Below are 20,000 nucleotides of genomic sequence, written 5' to 3' on the forward strand. Positions count from 1 at the left end.
TGGAATATCAGAAATTACCCTTTGCGCCAATTTACCAGCGGCACTAGCAGAAAGGAAGGCATCAAAAACAGGGGGTTGTTCTGAAGATTGGGCTTTTTACCTCGCACATCAGTAAAGATATCGCGATAATTATGATGCATTAGGTGTTTCGTCTGATTGGTGTAGCATTGCTTAATAAATGCAGCAGCTTTGAGAGGAGCTGTTATGTGATACACCAGCAAATCAATACCGTAATGAATTACCACATAGCTTACTTTGATGCACATATCACACAGACTAACAACTTTCAACGCAGAGTACAAAAAAGAATTCAATTATTTCACCCAGCGCCGCATACTGCGTGCTTTGGCAGAGTTATCATCAGAGTTTGAACAATGGTGAGAGGACAGCACTGGTATGATACTAAGAATATGATAATGTATCTTGCCTTGAAATTGAGCTGAATAGCCATATCATCCTCTTGTCAAAATCTTCTTATTTAACAGAAAATAAAAAACAATTTTTTTTTTTTGAATTTGTGGGGGTATGTGATCATTAACATCTAAAGCAACCCTCTCCTTGTCAAGGAGGGATCTAGTTTCATAGGGTGTTATTCCACCCTGCACTTGTACAGATTTATATCCATATTTGTATACAATGAAAGAAATTGGATATCTTGATTACAAAGCAATCCCTCTGTAAGCAGGTAAAGTTTCTGTCTCGCAAAAACCTTTGAGCTGTCACTAGACATTTATGCTCTTGTGGGCTTGTACCTAGGGCTTTGGCGCGAGACCTTATACCCATCATGCATTGCATCAGTTGCTTTTAAACCTTATCTTTAGCAATAACACAGGATTCCATGTGAAACAGCTGCATAATACAGTATTTCCACAACACGCAACACATCTGTTGTTACATTTCAACATTAAACAATATGTTCAAAACTTGTATTATAATTGAGGATGGAAAAAAGAAAAATCCCACTGAGAATCCCATAGTATCACCAGGACCTGACGTGCATAATTCACAAGAGCTCAGGCTCTTCCTGTGGGGTATTTCTACATTAAAGTCAGATCTTCCTCCTCTAGAAAGTGGTTATGAATTTACAAAGTACTGTGGCTCTTGTGAAAAATGTTAGGCGATATTAATGGCACAGTGTGTAAAATGATGAGTATCAAAATCTCTAGTACTTGTACTTCAAAAAGACCACTTTCAAAGTTACTTCTAAAAACTATGCACTCATTTCTCCATCCTGTGCTTGTGTTTGTAAGTGAGATACCAGTACTATACTGAATTCATTTCATATAATGGGGCTCATTCTTACAGATAGTCATTTTTTTAAAAGCAATTGCATTTGTGTTATTTGATTTTAAATATAAATCCCGCCCTGTGTAATCCCTTTTTTTTCCCCCAATACCATTACTTTACAACATTCACTGTGGCAATAGTTTTAAGCTTTTCCATTTCGTCCGGTATGCTTATAAAATCCTGGGTTTTTTTTCTGCTTGAAATCATAATTAAAACTTTATCCAAAAATTACACTGCAATATTTTTTTCTAGATGCTAAAAAATTCTAAAAATATCTAAATGTTACTGTTAGAATACAATCAAAATCTAAGTGGGATGGAAGTTCGAGCCACAGATTCTTATGTATTTGACCCTGAACATCTTGAATCATAGGATAATCCCATTATTTGCTTGGTCCCACCATGTTCAATTTAAAGAGGTTTGATTGTACTGGCCACAGTATCTCACAGAACCAGCCAGTGTAATTATATTCAGTTCTCATGTACATGCTGTCACAGAGGACAGGGTGGGGATGGGAATTCATTTCCTGTTATTTATAGAGAAAGGGGATCTACCGATAAGGAGAACTCTCGTAATAATGTGTGGCCCTACTTCCTGTTCCGTATCGACGACAGTGTACTAGCGGTGACGGTGTACTTACCCCCGCTGGATGGTGGTCGGGTGGACCGGGTGTTACGTTTGTACGGGGGCCGCCTGTGACGTCGGTGAGGTCTATTGCTGGCAGCTGCTGGGGTCTTCTTCCAGAAATAGTAGTACTCAATCAGCTCTCCCTGAAAATACACAAACTCTAATCATTAGCTACAGGACCACAGAACCAAGGCTCGAATTAGCCTCTCTTGTCATTCTCTGCCAACTATCTGTGGATAAAGCAAAGTAACAATTCTGCATGAAAACACATATACTGTTCAAAAGCATTCCCTGAAGCACGGTTTCCAAAAGAATAAAGGTTTATACTGTGGTCCAAGCTAAAGAATATTTGATAGGGTAAAAAGACACAAAACGTCTTATAGGGGAAGAAGAGCAGTCCATAAAGAGCATTGGTTTAGCGGCCATAAAACAAGAACCACAACTGATAAATGAAAATAATGTGACACCCATCTCCCTGGAATAATGCTTAGCAGGCACCTGTTATAATCAGACATGGACATCTAGGTATAATTTATATAGCTTTTATCTGATTTATATGTACATTTGTCCAGAATATTCAGGTTGATGCTCTTAACACCTGCTTAAGTGCAGCACCACTGCTTACACCATACTGGCCTGTATATAAATACATGTAAGGGTGTTTGCATCAATGTAAAAATAATCTATGTGTGGTCTTGCTGTAATCCCACGAGATATTACATTCTGTAAAACATAATAACTATTATTTGGGGCAAAAATATGAAAGTTATCTTTATGCATATACAATATTAGAAGGAGAAATGAAATTAAAAACTTGGTGCATCATTTTATGATAGATTTTATGACTGAGAGGGCTTTCATGACATCAGCAATCAATAGTTACTGATGGAAAGCCATAGCTTGCCTCCTCTTTTCTCCCAAATTGTCTGTGATATAAAAGGAAATCAGAAAACCTTTACTTTAATCTTTGATCAAAATCAAAACAGATGAAATTTTTATTGTGTACATGGCATTTATGCATATATGCATGGCCCCAGCAGAATTGTGGAAATTGAGACAAAAAAGAAAGGATAATCAGTTATGTTTGATAATGTTATGTTACAAGTTTTTAAACCCTTTCTACATTTTATGGGGGTTTTCTTTTTGAAATGGTGATTTTCAGTGAAACTAAATGTAATATGTTTCAAATGAACTGGTCATTCAAGTGCATCTGATACAAAAAGTTCCTTCAGACAAAGTTTAATATCATACAAAACACTGTGTGTGCCAGTTTTCTTTCCATTTGAATCTTGCAATTATACTCAATCATTTCAACAATTTCCTAACAAAATAAATGTCTTCCTTTTATGCCCACCCCTTTACATTGTGTACACTAGATCAGTACTGCATGTGTTGGATTTATTGTGCCCCACATGTCCAGGGTAGTTTGGTAGTGAAGTGAGCAGACAATCTTTGATAACGATCTACCCAACATGGACGCTGGAGGAATTCCTTGGCAATAGGAGGAGGGGGTTCTAGATCTCCAGACATATAACCTGCTCTGTCTTCATCATCAGGAGCATACTGCTGACTTTAATGACCCGGCAAATTGCTACTGTTTCACCTATTAATCAGTGTTTAATTAGGACGGCCACTAATAAAATAGACCCTTATGAAAGAGAAGGGGCTGACAACTTCGGGGTGAAAGATCTTTAGTATAGTTAATGGTCTTATTGAAGAACCAATCAAGAAAAAAAATTATTCGTATTTAGATAAAGTACTGAAGACATTGTAACTTGTTCCTTTTTATGTGTATAAAGTAGCAATATTAACCAATGTTTATTGTGTTGAAATGGCCAAAATTCTGTATGCAGTAGTATAACAGGAATAATCAGAAGATTCATAGAATTAAGTGCATGTGTCTTTGATGGAATTCAGAAATGCATATTTCAGAAATGGGAATGAGTTATACTCTGATGATAAAATGTCACCGAATCATAACAAATATATGTAAACTCTCACATGAATTGGCTCATACATGACATATTGGCCGTCACATTATGTGTCAACAACTAAACGCAATAATCACCCAGTAACCCAACATAATCAACACTTAACTCTGCACTTAATTAACATATACTCTTTCCACATACAGGAAACATTCACACTATATAGTTCCTATCATAAAGTTTCTATCATCAATTGTCATTAGAACTCTCCCAGTTTTCTTGCATGAGTTTTGTGGACATGCCATTACAGATTGAGTCATATTTTAGACAATGTAAAATCTAGCAAAAAAGGAAAAATCTGTTAATATATCCTTCAATTAGTTTGTAATTAAAATTCATCCTCAAATAAACAAAACAAAAATGAAATCATCTCCGATAGCACTACCACCCACTTAACAGTGCTCCTTCATCATACCTGTACAAGCGAACCTTTAAAAACATGCAATAAAACATTTAATGGATCTGTCAAATTCCTTTTTTCTCTGATCATATTGTGTTACATTGTGTGCTCCTGGCCACAAAATGACAGATGACTAGAATACAATTCTCAGTAAGAACAAATTTAACATCATTCTGGCTAGTCTTAACAACACAAGTCATAGTTCGTCTGCTCCGTGTTTGTAATGTAGCCTCTTTGTGGATTTCAGGCTTTACATGTTACTTCTGTATGTCACAGAACAATTCTATGAGATTCTTACAGAAAATTCATACAACTTCATTAATACTTACATTTGCAATCAGTGTTGCACATTTAAATGCCTCAAAACAATGTATAACAAGCTAAAACACACCCCAAGTGGACGTCAAGCACAAAATCCAATATGGCTGCCTCCTTGTGCTAGCGGAGCCTCCGTTTAAACATTCAGCCGACTAGGAGAAAGGAAAGCTATTAACTGTGTATAAAAGACCAAGTTTTCTACAGCACAGCCTGTATTTAACTTCTCTATGCAGAGGAACGTTTTGTCAACTACTTTGAGGTGACGCTAAGATTGTATGGTCTTTAATCTTATTAGTAATAAGTGAAGATATTTATACAGAGACTTTGAAGATCACAATCATTGCTATTGAGCTTTTTATCAAGTTAATATTTGTTTGTGTAGATATTATGTTAGTATTTGTATTGTTGCAGGGATAATTGGAGGCCTGTTTGTGTGGATTTTACCCACCCATACCACAAATAGGATCACATGTGTGTACATGGTGTAATATATCTTTAATCAAATATGATTTTAATGTAACATTGTTCTTTTTTGCCTTGTGAGAGAGCTGTCATATTTGACAAACAAGTGATATTAGCCATTTTACAATAAATCATGGTATTTGTTTCTATTTCATTAAACACTTGTTCACATAATTTTAGTAGCGACTAGAGAGTGTAAAGTATTTAGAATTACATTGCATAAAATAAGATAGTATCTTTTTTCTTTAGAGGATCAACAATGACGTACAATCTAAGTCTCCACTAAATGCACCAGCACCTAGCTCTCAGGGCAAAGTCTGATTACAGGAGAACGCTTATAAATATTTTGAATTAGATTGTTCTGGCAATATTGTTCTGCATTATATGAAATAAATGTTATCTGAAAAGAGTATCTTGATGATGAGAAATCTATTTTCCAGCAGTTTAAGGACAGTATCACACACCTATACATGCCTAACCTAAAGTTTCATTACTTAACCCCTGAATATTTTTTCCATCCCTTAAGAGAAAAACAGAAGACAACCTCTTAGCATCTAGACAATCATTCAATAAATTTTTCCCTTTACAATCCAATTGTCTTGCAAAATTTATAAGTGGGGGGGGGGGGGGGGGAAATAATTGGTAAAATATCAAAAAAGAAAAGAATTTAATATCTTCAAAAGGTCTGTGCATCAAATCCATTGATCTTCACAGACTTTATGAAGGAGGAGTTGGGAGCAAAGTTCATCTCAAAATAAAATAAAGGAAGTAACTCTTGATTGGCTGATAACCCTTATCCACCAAAGAGTTACCCTCCCTGCCAGTCTGATGCAATTTCAAATCATCTAAAAGTACCTTGCTGATGTAAGAATACAACAAAAACACAGGCTATATAGGCAATAATGAAAGAGTTGGATCTCATGAGCTACATGTGTGTTGGCACCCTTTCCTATTTCCTGTTTCCCTATGACAGTCACCTACAGCTACCACAGGTCTATAATTAGACAGGACCGGCAACCCTTAACCTCTCTACTGTCACCTTCCTCTATTCAGACAAGCCCCAGGAAATGTCTCCCAATTTTTGGTGCATCATTCCTCCTTTCTAATTTGTATTATACAGTTCAACTAGAAAACAGTGTCCAATGAAGCATGAAGGAACAGATGAGGATTTTGATTCTAACGAACACACAAAACCACACAGCTGGTGTTGACAATATTCATGGAGAAAATTTGTTGTTGATTTTTTAGTTTGTGCATAATAAACTACCCAAAAATTAAATCAACTTTTGTTCCAGCCTTTGGGGGTCATTACAATAGTGCAATATGTTTGTTTGAATAAGAATAGCTGCACGTGCTGCATGCATGCAGGTGCTTGCATCATGCAGAAGTGGCGTATCCCTTGACAGGTAAAGGAAGCTGCTGTGCAGCAGAACTTAATCATTACATCCACTACGGATCTGGATAGACAGCTCAACCATGCTCAAACCAGCACAAAGAGGCTATGTCATTTTTGTAATTTTCCCCGAATGTACAACAAATTGAGACAGGAAAGTTTTATTGATTATGTTAATTCCGTTTTCCAACTCCACGCAAATTAAGTCCAAACCACAGCACACTATAGGGCTGGAGTGAAAAGTGACAGGCCGGCTTCATAACTTCTCGTTCTTGAATTGAGGAGCAATAAATTTCAGTGGGGTGGATTGCAGATAGAAATAGATGATCCCATATAATCATCCGTTTATTTGCCGTCTTTTCTCTCTTCCACAAAAGGAAGCCCTCCATAATGGTTTAATAACAGAGGCCACAGAAAGCTGAAGCCATCTTTGCTGTCTGCACACTCGATTCGCTAGGATTGAGCTTCCATGTCGCGCTGTATAAATTCAGCTCATGTCTCAAACAGTATTTACGAGTAGCTTGATCATACAAAGAGGGACATTGATTTTTAGGTCTGTCAATTATTATCTTCCGTTTAACTACTTTCTCATTACCTGATTTTATTACAAAAACATCACATTAGCTGTTTGTTGATAAATTACATAAAAACAATAACTGATGAATTACTTTAATAGCGCTTTCATGTTCCCCAATGATTTCAGCCCCCTACATCATGCTAAAGTACTATGATGCTGTTCCCTTTGTTAGCTCATAAACCCTACAGGAAAAGTAGGTAATTTGTCATAAGTTAAGTACTACAATTAATTATTTGCATTATTCCCCTAACAGGTAGGTGTAATATTATAATTAATAAAGACGACTCGCTATGACATATATCATATAACTTGCCGCATGATGTTAAATAAATGTCCTACTGAGAGAATCTTGTCATATCGTATTCCCATTAGATATACACATATATATCTCTTGTCATACTGATAACAAAGCAAGCATTTTTTTTGGTCAGAGGAATGGAAATGCCATTCTACTGGAGGGTAATGGCATTAAAATTAAAATTAACATTAAAATACGATGTACTTAATCCTTGTCTGAATAGCCCTGTCTTTTTTAGACCTTTATGTTTTTAAAAAGACTGAAAGGTGATTTGCACATGCACTAAATACGTCATAGGTAATTGAGAGTACTTTACCTAGTATTAAACTAAAAACTAGTAAACTTGTAAAATTATCAATTCAAAGAGAATTAAAAATTTTTATTTTCAAATTTTTCCTCTGATTTATTTTGAACAAACAACATTAGGTATGCTTAATAGCATGCAGTACCATTTTTTTATACTGTCACTAAAAACACAATCTACATGCATTTAACATACATAAAAACAAGGTTAAAACATAAATGAGCATAAATTCATATCAATTACAGTTATTTTGTGCATGATGCTATTTTATGTAAATTATACAAGCGTATGAAAATGGTAATGAAAGACATTTCCATTGGCAGATATACTGCTGGGGTGTTTGTTGAATATCTTTATGAAATAACATGACAGAATATTAGTTATAGATTTTAAGCCTCGATAAAAGAGGTTTCTGATGTTATGGTGTGACATCAGTTGATACTGAAGCTTTAAACAGCGGTAGTCTTAAGATAAACTAGGAATCCAAGCCTGCTGAATGCTTCTGAATGATGAAAACCTAATGGATCTCACAGGTTACCTCCTGCCCGCAAACAGATTTCACAACCCCACACAGTGTGCCTATGACAAAGCTATGCATGTTGTGGACAGAACTAGTGCAAGTCTTTTAAATTCCTCACACAAAGTCTCTGCAGTATGGGAAATGACAAGGATTTAGATAAGGAAATAATGAAATAGCTGGACCTCACTACCCAGACAACCGGATAGATTTAAGCAAGAGATATTGATTGATTTTACACTGACAACAAATCTCTTTCCAATCAGAATAGTATATCTGGCAGTAGAGCCAATCCACACAAGATGGATAGATTTGTATGAAGAACACCGATATTTTAACAAGAATCTAACCAAGCTAAGACTTTTGATAGTGGTAACAGTACTCAAAGATAACGGTATTACCTGTAAACGACTTGTCAACTGAAATACTTGTGATAACCCTCACCCAGTAAATAAGATTATCTAGTGTGTGTGGGGACGGCCCTGTGTTAGCTCATGCCTCGCTATGAGATTGTTTACACAGTTTTAGAGCATTCTGCGCCTCTCTGTGTTGGACTTTGTCAACCTAGAGTTGTGCCCCTTACTCCAAGACTTGTCAAACTTTCTGCTGCCAGCTCTTACTTTTCTCACTTTTTGCAAGAAACTTGGGCCAATTGGATCAATGATAATGAAAAGAACAAAACAGTTGCTGATGTAGAAAGTTTCAGATATACATGTACAATTAAAAACCACTGTAAGGTGACTGTGAAAACAAAGAGAAATTCATACAAGTATAGTGTCGGTGTTTTTAAAAAGCCCGACGTAAACTACAAAACAAACATAAATTGATCAGAGAAGACACTGATTTAAGGGGTAAGAGCCATGTCACTGCCAACATTTCTCAAAAGCTTTTCTTCAGGAATTCAATCAGCAAATAATCTCCATATAAAAATAATTCATTTCAACTCTGACTATCGATATACATTCAAGTTAAAGGCTTTCTGTCGACTTATTATTAAAAGACCTTTTCCTGGGCTCTGTCACTTCATAGGGCTCAGTTTGCATATGTAGTCTCCTATTGATCCATTACTTCTGCATGTTTAGCAAATAAGATCAGAGCTGGCTGTAATTCTGTCATAATTGTTAGCATTAAAATTTCCAATAAAGGGTGTCAGTCAAGCGTTTACATCATAACATGTCTACAATGGTAAACCTGAATTGTAAGTCATAAAACGGGAGGAAAGGTGAAGATATGACTGTAACAGAAGACGCCTTAAAACACAGCAATGACAATTCCTCGATTCCGGCCAAGATAAGTACTTCTTTCAGCCCGTGTATGACAGATTATCCAAATGACCCCAACGTAACTTCCCATGATAACTGCGACCTTAATAAATGCTCTAGGAGATTTCTTAACAAAACATTGCCTGATCACAACAACTTAAAATGACATTTCTCTCTTCCTCTGGATTGCAAGACTTAACAGACCAGTCACAGAAATCATAAATCAAACCCCAGAATTGATATCTTTCATACAACTAGTCCTAGCCAACAAAAAGCAACAAGATGACTACTTCAAACACCAATATATTTCACACAAAAAGAATTCCCCCCAAAATACAAAGTCTGCTTTGGTGAATATCCATACAGGATATGAAAGAGAATTACCTGTGGCTTTGATTTCCCTATTCAACACAACATGTGTGTGGAATGAGATGGCAAACAGCTGCACAATATGGTCGCAAGTTCAATTTGTAAAAGTGAACTTCATACATATTTAACAAGTTGATATATTTGTATACCGGCATGTTGAAGCAATTACCCCTGGGTTGCTGAACGTGGAGATTGGTAGGAGATGCAGAAATAATCCATTACATTTATTTTGTTCCGAGCTGTTCAACTTTCAATTATTGTTACAGTCTGGGTGGTTACCAATCTCAGAAAGAGGCAGATAACGATCGTAGAGAGAAAATCATACACCCATAATGCAATGAAGAGTTTGCCAGTCTCATTATAGAAACATCAAAATTTCATATGTTAACAAAACCTGAAATGAGCAAACTAGGGTAATCCTTTAAAGATATTAAAAACAATCTCATAAAACAGCAATAACTTGACTAAGTTTACATTAATGTATTTCAACAGCCATTGATCTCTTTGAATACCTCATAAATATTCATTTGATGTTTTAACTGTTAATTTGGTCCCTGTGTAAAGAAATCATCTATGCTGACTTTACACATAAGGAATATGTGAAGCCCATCGTATTAAATATACATAGAGTCATTACCAATAAACAGATGAACACTTTTCCCCCTACAGAAACAGATAAAGCCAACCAATTCATTATTGGATGTCCCATATCCAAGAAAATCAGGGAACCGCTATGAAATATTCAACATTTTCTCCCACTATGCAATTTCATAGTGAAACATTTTGCAGAGCTTCACTGGCTGTATTGGATTTACGAGTTCATTAGCTTCAGCCATTAGTGTGACAAATGAAGTCTGGTTATCACTGTTGGAAGGAACAAGTTTGTGAGATGGCCAATTTGTTACATGGTATTGAAGTTTTTGAGGCTTGCTGGATAAATCAGTATGGTATCATGTACACACGTCACACCATTCACATATAACTCTATTCTTTGTCCCAGCCTTACCCTAGTCAATGAAACCAACTAAATCTATTACGTGGGATCTGATGTTCACATGTTTTTGCATATCGATGTTGTGTCAATTTGTAACAGTTTGTAGGGGTAAATTCAATGGGCAAAATCTTATTCATACCTCTATTGAGATATTCAAATTAGTGTCCATCATTGAAAAAAACCCCCCAAAAAACAAAAACTCACCGTTTCTTTAGCTGGCAACAGCTCTTTTCGAATCTTGAAAAAGTCTTTTCCATACGTTCGTAGACCTTTCACAAAACGTTTCTACAACAGAAAAGAGCCGGGTAAAAAAGTGTAAAACATACTTTGACAGATTATGAAATCTACATATATATAGGCTATACATGTTATAGGTGGTGAAAACTCTTCTTTTTGTGTGTGTTTATTATGTTGCACACATTACTAATGGGCTGTCTAAAACCTGTTAAACCACAGCTAAAGGTGAGAACAAACCAGCTGATAGTTTTTCATCAGGGAGCATGTGTTTCCATGTAACCAATGCATTGCATTTTTATTCTGCATACATTTGGTAACGGCTAAGTGTCTAAAGTACCAAGTTATCGAGACTGATATTGAGACCGTCCCTCAGGTAGCCATATCTCTACACCTGTCAAGCCTTCCACACAGGTATATCTTCACCAGGTATGCCAGAAAAATCGCAGAAACAGTATGCTGTTACAGGGCAAGGCATGCATTAATGTGTACAAATTATCTTGCCTTTACTAAACATTGCATCAACCAATAGGCAATGTTATAGAAAACACTAAACATCTTCTATCAACATACAAAACTTGTTCCAAACATTCACCCAACCGGCTTTTGATAAGTCACTTCTAATGACTTGATTTAACTAAAGGACCAAACCAACATCAAGTGTCCTAAAACTTGTTAATCCTTATTTATAGCTATTAAACACCAAACTGTCTGGCAAGCTATTATCCTATATGGAGCAGGGTATACACAGATTACGTGGCTTAAATCTTAGGAATTACGCCTCAGGAAATCAAACCCATGCTGTGTTGCCTCAAAAAATCACTCAAACACATTAATCCCCAAAGACCTTGAAATAATCCACTACATTGAAGAATAAAAAAAATTAACTTTAAATTAAGTCCTAATTTGGGCATTTTTTTCTTCTTCCTTGCATACAAAATGGTTATCCCAAGACAATTTCTTTATGACAAAACCTATCAGGTAATAATTTTTTGGGCCATTTATGAATTGATACCTGGACCTTGGAATGTTGAGCTAGCGAAATAAGCATATTTTGTCTATTTGGATTTTTAACTTTCCATTTCTTTTTATCACCCACAGCACTTCAATTACATTAAATAAACATTTTTTTGATAGCCACCGGTAAAAGCCAATTGAACAACATGTTTCAACACTTTAATTATGCTGCTTTATATATTTCATATTTATGCATTCATGAATACCCGACACAAGAAAGACCAAAGAATACATATTTGCACTCAAATAAATTGCAGAGTGACAGAGTTTATAAAACTTTTCTATGAGAGAGAGAGAGAGAGAGGTGTCTTAACTGGTAATTTCTGGCAACACTGAAAAGTTTACATATATTAATTAGAAAAGGGATACAATATAAGACAAGAGTTTTCTTGAATTTACTGTCACCTTGCTATAAAGAAGGGAATTATCCATGAAAAAGCTCAAGTCATGCACAGAGAGTAAACAACTGAGGAATGACATTAATAATTTTCCCAAATGCAGGAATTATGTTAATTAAATCCTGAAGGTACATCACAATGTTAAACAATACTTAATGCTCTCATTTTCATAAATAAATCTTTGTCATAATCAAGTGCACACTCTCTAGGAAAACCAATGGAGCGCACTGTTATATACACATTGCTGATAAAATTTATAGTACATTTGTCTATAAATACACCATTGACATTTCCTATGAACAAGGGCGATTGAAAGCTCTTAATGAGTTCAGAAAGATGTTGCAGTCTGAGTTTAAATAGCCCATTGTTAAAGAAATATCCTTTTACTTTCATATACAAATAATAAACAATGATATTTACTGGTATTATTTCAAAACAATACCCTCAGTTCTAACAAAGGACCATAACCAACATGTCTATGTCAATCTACAGAGATTGAGTGGATAAAACACCATACTGTGATAACAGTTAAAACAAAAAAGAAACGGAGCAATCTCAGACTGTTTTGAAACTTCAGTCACTTAGGAATTATTGGTTTGTAATTCAATAAGTCTACCTCATCACAAAGGATCAAATTGAATCTGTGAAAATTTAACTAATGAAAGTTCTGATAGGAAATACAGTACGATTGCTAAATTTGCATGTTCTAAAGACATAATTGTAATGGGAAATGGATAAAATCCATAATTTACAAGATCCTAATTGCTTTTTAAAGTCAGTGACTGGGATCTTTATTGATTCGCAGTGAAAGATGGGAGCACAAATCTATTAGATTTCCTGCGTTTTATGAGCAAGAGCAGAGCCAATAGCTTTTATACACCACATTCTCCCACCTTGCCTTCATTTAATCATTCAGAAGAAAAACATGGCCCAGAACATTATCATATAAAAGGGTGTCTTAAAGGGTAGCTAAGTAGACTTCCAACCACTACAGGAAATTTTATGAATTTAAATTACTGACACAAAAGCTGTAGGTCTCATCGAGTGTTATTCTAAAATAAAAAAAAGTCCTTCGTATTATCAGTGGGCTAAAAAACAGAGGCTTTGCAGTATCTGATAACCATTGCTTGGGCCACTTTTTTTTTATTTGATAGACTTAACATTAGTTTAATTATTTCACTGTAGGTACTAAGACCTGAAATGAATAGAAAGACGTCAATTTACACTGTGATGATAGCTGGCCTCTGAGGTTTATCATCCAGTATTCCCCCCATGACTGGAGCTGCTGCAACAACACAAGAAACATCTTCCCTGCGAGGAATTAATCACACAGAGATTGCCTAGCTTGCTTTCCACACAAAACTCATACAGACAGATTCAATTTGTTTTGAAAACTGAGAAAAATGGAAAATGCAACAGAATGGTGGAATGAGTGGCAAGCCAGCACTGAGGGACGGACTAGTTTATCTCCAGTGTTTGTTTCTTTGCTGGGCGCTTCAGGCATCTGTGAATCTGTTTTCTGTCCATGTTTCTCTACAGAATAAATCTCTTTCAAACAACAATTTTTTCCAACATGAAAACTGACAATATTTACTTAAGCTTCAAATTGTAGGCTGTATATCTGGATCTTTTACATCAAATAAGCGGAAGAGATAAAGAACAGTGAATTGCAGACAAATCAAAGCACCATGTACATGTGGTGGAAGTCACATTCTAAACAGAAGGGGTTTTAAAAAAACCTACAAGTTATTTATGCTACATTACAAATCTTAGCAGCTTCTCCAATGTTTATTCAAATGAACACTAATTTGACCTAAAGACTCTTGACAGCCATTACTTAGAATGTAAATTAAAACCAAAAAAGATATCAGGAATAAATTGCAATCAACAAAGCTAGTTTAATTAAGAATGAAAATGATAATTAGTAATATACATACAGCATGAGTAATTAAATCTGGTGGGGCACTCAATGACATTATCAATTACAATTCATCATTCCACTTCTATATGTCAATCTCACAGAAACATGTCTTTCATAAAAGTGAGCATGTTTCAGAGATGCATTAATAATACACGTACTGAATAGCTACCGGTATAACCTTGGGTCTTATAATTCATCTGGCTTGCTGCTTCAATGCATAACCTGTGACCCCATTTGCCCAAATATTCTCTGAATACCAATTTTAAACAAGACACTACTTTGTCTTAAAGTGTTGCAAGATTTTACAATTCAATTTCAACCGCTGCAACTCTTTACAGTATCCATTGTAGGATTAAATCCTTAAGGCTTTTTGTGGCTATAACTCTTCAATACTAAATATTATCCAACATGTATTAACATGGCCCCAAGATCATGAAGCAGGCTTAGACTTAAGTCAAATTTTATACACTGTCTTATTGCCTTGCGATTGACAACACCGAAAAAATGAAATGCTATTGGAAAGTGTCTGTATATTATGTTGATAGTTACAAAGTTTAAGGGTAATTTTATGACATATTATAATTTTATAAAAGATTGCAATTAAGACTTAAGTCTAAAAATGCTTCATGATCCTGAGGCCGGGTGCATATTTCGTAAAAAACAATTATTATAATATACTAACCAGCTCATCCTCGGTCCATTTCTTCTCGATGCTGCGGAGAGCAGGTGACTTAACCAATGCCTGAAGAGCCTTTCCGTGGTCGTAATTGCATCTATGGAGCTGTTTATGAAAAAATAAAGATATTTTTTTATTTACTAGCAACTTTGCGTGCGTGTCTTTTTTTCCATTTAATAATTCATGATTTCACTTCAGTTGTGTCATTTACAATTACACGTATCATTTACATGATACACGAGAGGGAAAAAAGATTCTCTGTACCATAATAGGAAAAATGATCTGTCATACGCCTCTAAAATATTCATCTGGTTATTGACAGATTGCTATCTGCCGTGTGCTAAGTTTTCACACTAGTAATTCAATTTTAGTCTGAATAATCTAGTCAAGTAGCCCAAATTTGTCAATGTAATGTGCGGACTTGTGTGATTAAATGACAAACCGTATCCATGGCATTGATGGTTGTTTCGTCCATTGATGCCGCCTGGCAGCCGTCTTCTGTTGACCCTCCATCACACATCCCAGCAAAGGCAGCCACGCTTCTACAAAATTCAATACCATCTCTTCAAGCCCTGAGCCATACCACTTCAATTAACTCTCTCAGCACTCTCAATAAGACTTGTCATCTAAAGTCTCTTCAGCCAAACTTTTATCTCATTGAGGAAGCACAATCTCCAACAACATATTTTTCCCCTAGTAGTCATTTTCAGCTATGTATTTTCTTCTCTTCATCGTTTGGATGTTGGAGATTAAATTCTCTTCCCCTTAAAGCTTGTTTCATGAAACATTTATACAAGCTTAAATTGTCCAAAAAAAAAACAATACGACAATGATATCTAGCTTATATTGAGGAAATACATATATGGGAATTGGATTAGAAGCATCCTTTGTATATACATATATGCCAGCTTGACTTCACTAAAGGAGTCTAGACATCTTCAGTTTTCTCACCTTGCTGCCCTGAGATACATCATCAAGTCCCCATCTCCAACAGAAAATGGACGCCAGCGGAGTTCTTCCCATCTTTCGGGATTCTCCGGCATCTGGCTAGGGAGGACATCTCGCCTGAATTCAGGCAGCCGAGCCTGTAAAAATAATCAAATTAAAAACATGCATGTATTAAAATCTGATGATCAATTCAAATATTAAAATCTGTTGAAAATGACCCTTGTTTCAAGCATCCATTAATATTTCATCAAGTAATAACTGCTGCTTTCAATGCAGTAAAGTCAATAAAAAATTGATATTTTTAATCGTAAAAAATCCAGAAACATCAATTAATAACAGACGAAGGACTTCTGATACAACATAAAACACAAAGGTATAAGATGAATAAGTGGTGAACTCATCATCAAAATTCATATATGCATTGCTATTCTAATACCCACAAATTGCCCCCTGCAAACTGATCTAGATAGGAATCAATACTGCAACTGAAAAATGCATTGTAAAATAAACTACATTTGTCTAGTTATCAGCTTATCTGGCATTTTTACATAGAAATGAAATCCATCAGAGGAAGAAGCTATCAACTTGTGTAGGATTGCAGCGATGTTGCAGCACGCTGTGTACCAGATATACACGGCAGGAGGAAGGAGATAAGCGAGGATTTTATCACATATCAGCCCCAGAGTTTTACAAAGCTACAACAGTTATTTGATTTCCCTCCCTAGTGATACTTAATTCAGCCAGGGACCATCATTGAGGAATCAATCTGTGAGAGTCAACATATTCCTAACACCATCATAAAAAGTTAACATAATCTGCAGGCTTTGAAAAAAAAGAAACAAAGGCTGATGTCATATCTGAAAAGATGTGTTTTTCAAGACATTACCCAGGAAATCTTAGCCTGTCCCCCCTAACCTTACCCTGGAAACAAGCCGTCACATGTCTTATGCATACATCAAACACTCGTAAAGCTAAACCTTAAACACACATTTCAAAAGATACTTCAAAGTTGACGAAAATGTTCAGGTGATATTTACTGTGTACATTTTCTCATTGCTCGGAAATCAATTGTCAAGTCATAAAGGTGGCCCACTGCAGACTCTTTTTACTTTCAAAATAACACCTTTAAGGAATTAAGATGTTCATTAGAGTTGGCTGAAATGTTTACCTTCTTGCTATGGGTACACCACTTATCATTAGAACCCTGTCTAAGTATTAAATGCAATTTTCATAAAATCAACACCCTCATAAATCATTTATTACATCAATAAAATATAGGGTTTATATCTCTGTAAGCTTTCGAGACCCGTGTGGCCTTTAAGAGATTTCTATAAAGTAAAGCACCATGCAGACAAAAATCTTGTTAGACATTCCTTAGATAATGCAAATATAAGGCTACATAAAATCAGTCATGGTAAGCGCAGCCAGCACGCACATAAAAATATCTTAACAAACTTCAGCAATTATTAATAAAATTGTCTGTAAAAATGCCAAAAAACTTGTTAAATTATACTTTTTGGGCCGCACTTGAACTTAATAATGATACACATCCATCAGGGAAAAAAATTCAGTTGTTTAATCAAATTTTTTTTCATTTTACACACTTAAATAAGGAACACAATCAAGCCTGGATCTACTCTCACTGTCTATATGCATTCATTGAAGACAAACCTCCCATGTTCTTTGATGTATTACACGTACCACGTCACGTGCTTCTGCCTTTACCAGTAAAAGTGACCTTAAAGTGTTCTAAATTACCTCCTTAACAAATTATCTCTTGTCAATAGGTTGTTTTCACCTCTAAATTCAATTTTCTTCAACTTATTTGGGCACTTATTGGACAGAGCAGAATCTCCATACATATCAAATAGGCCAATTCATAAGGTGGATGGGAAATTGACACCCCGACGATTGGCTTTTAACATGAATTTGTATAATCAGCTTTGAACAGGTAATTGAGAAAACTTGTATAAAATGGATTTGTAACTCGATCGTGCTCCCCAAAATAACTGCTATCTCTTCTCAAGCATGAAAACCTGCTTTATGTTTATCACTTGGAATTCACCTCATCATTTTTGACAAGCGTAGGGACCTGTTTTCTAGCCAGTGTTTTTCTCTATCTGAAGCTATAATTTGTTTCCACCACACTAAAAATCTCATCTCAGGAAAATATCTATTACAACTAAAAACATTTTACCACCCCCAAAAAACTTCAGTATCATCTCATTATTAAGTGAATCATGTGTCTGAAATCAACTTGGGTTTTGTTAGTGATTGCTTTATCTAGTATCTGATAGCACGGTTCAATTACAAACTCACTCCCCTGTTAAAATCTGGATATTTGACTGTTTTGTCAGTAAATGATACAGAATAGTTGAAGCCTGCAGTAACAGGGTATTGTTCACCGAGAGCTGATATCTAATACAAGAGCACCCAGCTTGTTCTACAATCCTAACCTGAAAGGGTCACGTTTTCAGCAATCTGACAAAAAAATGCATTTTTGTGTGCAAGGTGTAGATACACTATGACACAGGTAAGTTATACAGGTCAATTGCTCACCTGATGGCTCGGACCGACTCGAATTTCCCCCTGCGTGGTGGCCAGTCTCTTTGTTTTGGGGTTATATTCTAACACATAGAAAAAGGTATCGTCTCGTGGGTTGAAGTTCTTCGCAGAATAGATGTCTTGGAAGTGCTCAACCTTACACTTTCCTCTGCAAGGACAAAAAGTAGACCGAGTGAATTTAAATCTTTTTCAATTTCCTTTTTTTTTTTCAACCATGAGCAGTTTGATTTTTTTTTTGGTTATTTTATTTGTATACATAAGAACAGCTAACACTTGGGATCAATTTATTGAGAATTTAATACGTAAAATGAACCAGTGTCAATCAAGTGTTCCGTAGAGAATGGTGCTTATTTAATAACAGCTGACAAACATCGTGCTTTATGTATCCTGAACTGAGAGCTGACCTAGCAATATATCAAAGTAATAGATCACATGCTTTCTTCATGAGCTAAAGCTGTAAATTCTTCACATTTTTCTCTTGTAATTATCTTTACCGCAAATACTTGAGCAAAAGTATAGAAAAACGATCAATTTCACAGATTCATAATTTCTGCAAATTGAGTTTTAATGTTGATAAAATTGACTGACGTGCAGAAAGGCATTTCAAAGGGTTATTAATTTGTATGTACTGAGGTGCTGTATGCCCAATTTGATCACAACTTGATTTCGTTTGCACCTGAATCAGACATGTCACATGTTCTTGCATTTACACAACAGCAGCGATTTTAGACTGAATAAATGGCTGATGATTCAGGATTAGCAAGTGCCATGTATTCCAAGTTATTTAAAGCACCATCACACACGTATTAAGCAGCATCGTAACCACAACATTCTCATCATTAGCTTTAGCACAGGTTCCCTATCACTGATATATGCATTAAAGCATGTAGCAATAAAAAAAATTTAAAAACATGAAATTAGAAAAATCTTTAGCTTATAAATATGATCATGAAATTTCAATGAATGATGTCTGCTTTATCTGTATTAGTGAACTTCTATTGCAGACAGAGAGAGCACTGGTGGAGGCTACATGTACGTTACACTGTGTACTTTGTACATACCTTAGCGCTTTTACTGGGTAGGTATCGGAGGCGTTGGAGATAAAGAGTTCCCTGCTCTTGATCTTTGGATCACTTAAGGCCGAATCTCTGCCAGTACCTGGAATAACAAGAATGTTACCGTTCATTATCTAACTACATCCATTTCTGTGTCAATAATTCTCATCAGAAACAGAATCTGTGACCAGAGATCTAAGGAACCTTTCACAATGGGTTTCCCTATTCAACTCAAAGTGTAAGCTTCTGAAACAAAGCCGGAGAAGTAAGCATGAATTAACTGTTAACAAAACATAGGGACAAGACTTGCACTGTACATGTACACAGCTGAACTCTCAACAGGAGATATGTCCTTACTGGTTTATCTGACACTTCCACAAGTGTTTTCCT

General features: G+C 35.6%; 1 protein-coding gene and 1 long non-coding RNA gene across 7 annotated transcripts in view; one reads left to right on the forward strand and one right to left on the reverse strand.

Annotated features, from left to right (window-relative positions):
• Positions 1–20,000, reverse strand: part of LOC105338734 (arginine-glutamic acid dipeptide repeats protein) — a 65,917-nt gene that overhangs the window by 9,943 nt on the left and 35,974 nt on the right. For all 6 annotated transcript variants that reach the window (XM_066080053.1, XM_066080051.1, XM_066080052.1 and 3 more), the window contains 7 exons: positions 19,617–19,713; positions 18,550–18,703; positions 15,994–16,127; positions 15,485–15,584; positions 15,049–15,147; positions 11,001–11,081; positions 1,928–2,057 (listed from right to left, as the gene is read on the reverse strand). In XM_066080053.1, coding sequence (XP_065936125.1) covers positions 1,928–2,057; positions 11,001–11,081; positions 15,049–15,147; positions 15,485–15,584; positions 15,994–16,127; positions 18,550–18,703; positions 19,617–19,713 — 795 coding nt within the window. The remainder of the gene's footprint in view (positions 1–1,927; positions 2,058–11,000; positions 11,082–15,048; positions 15,148–15,484; positions 15,585–15,993; positions 16,128–18,549; positions 18,704–19,616; positions 19,714–20,000) is intronic.
• LOC105338733 (uncharacterized) lies at positions 4,612–5,492 on the forward strand. Its single transcript, XR_901855.4, has 3 exons — positions 4,612–4,879; positions 5,032–5,091; positions 5,332–5,492. It is a non-coding gene; the product is annotated as an uncharacterized lncRNA (long non-coding RNA).

Source organism: Magallana gigas, chromosome 3 (assembly GCF_963853765.1).
Source record: "Magallana gigas chromosome 3, xbMagGiga1.1, whole genome shotgun sequence".
NCBI lineage: Eukaryota > Metazoa > Mollusca > Bivalvia > Ostreida > Ostreidae > Magallana > Magallana gigas.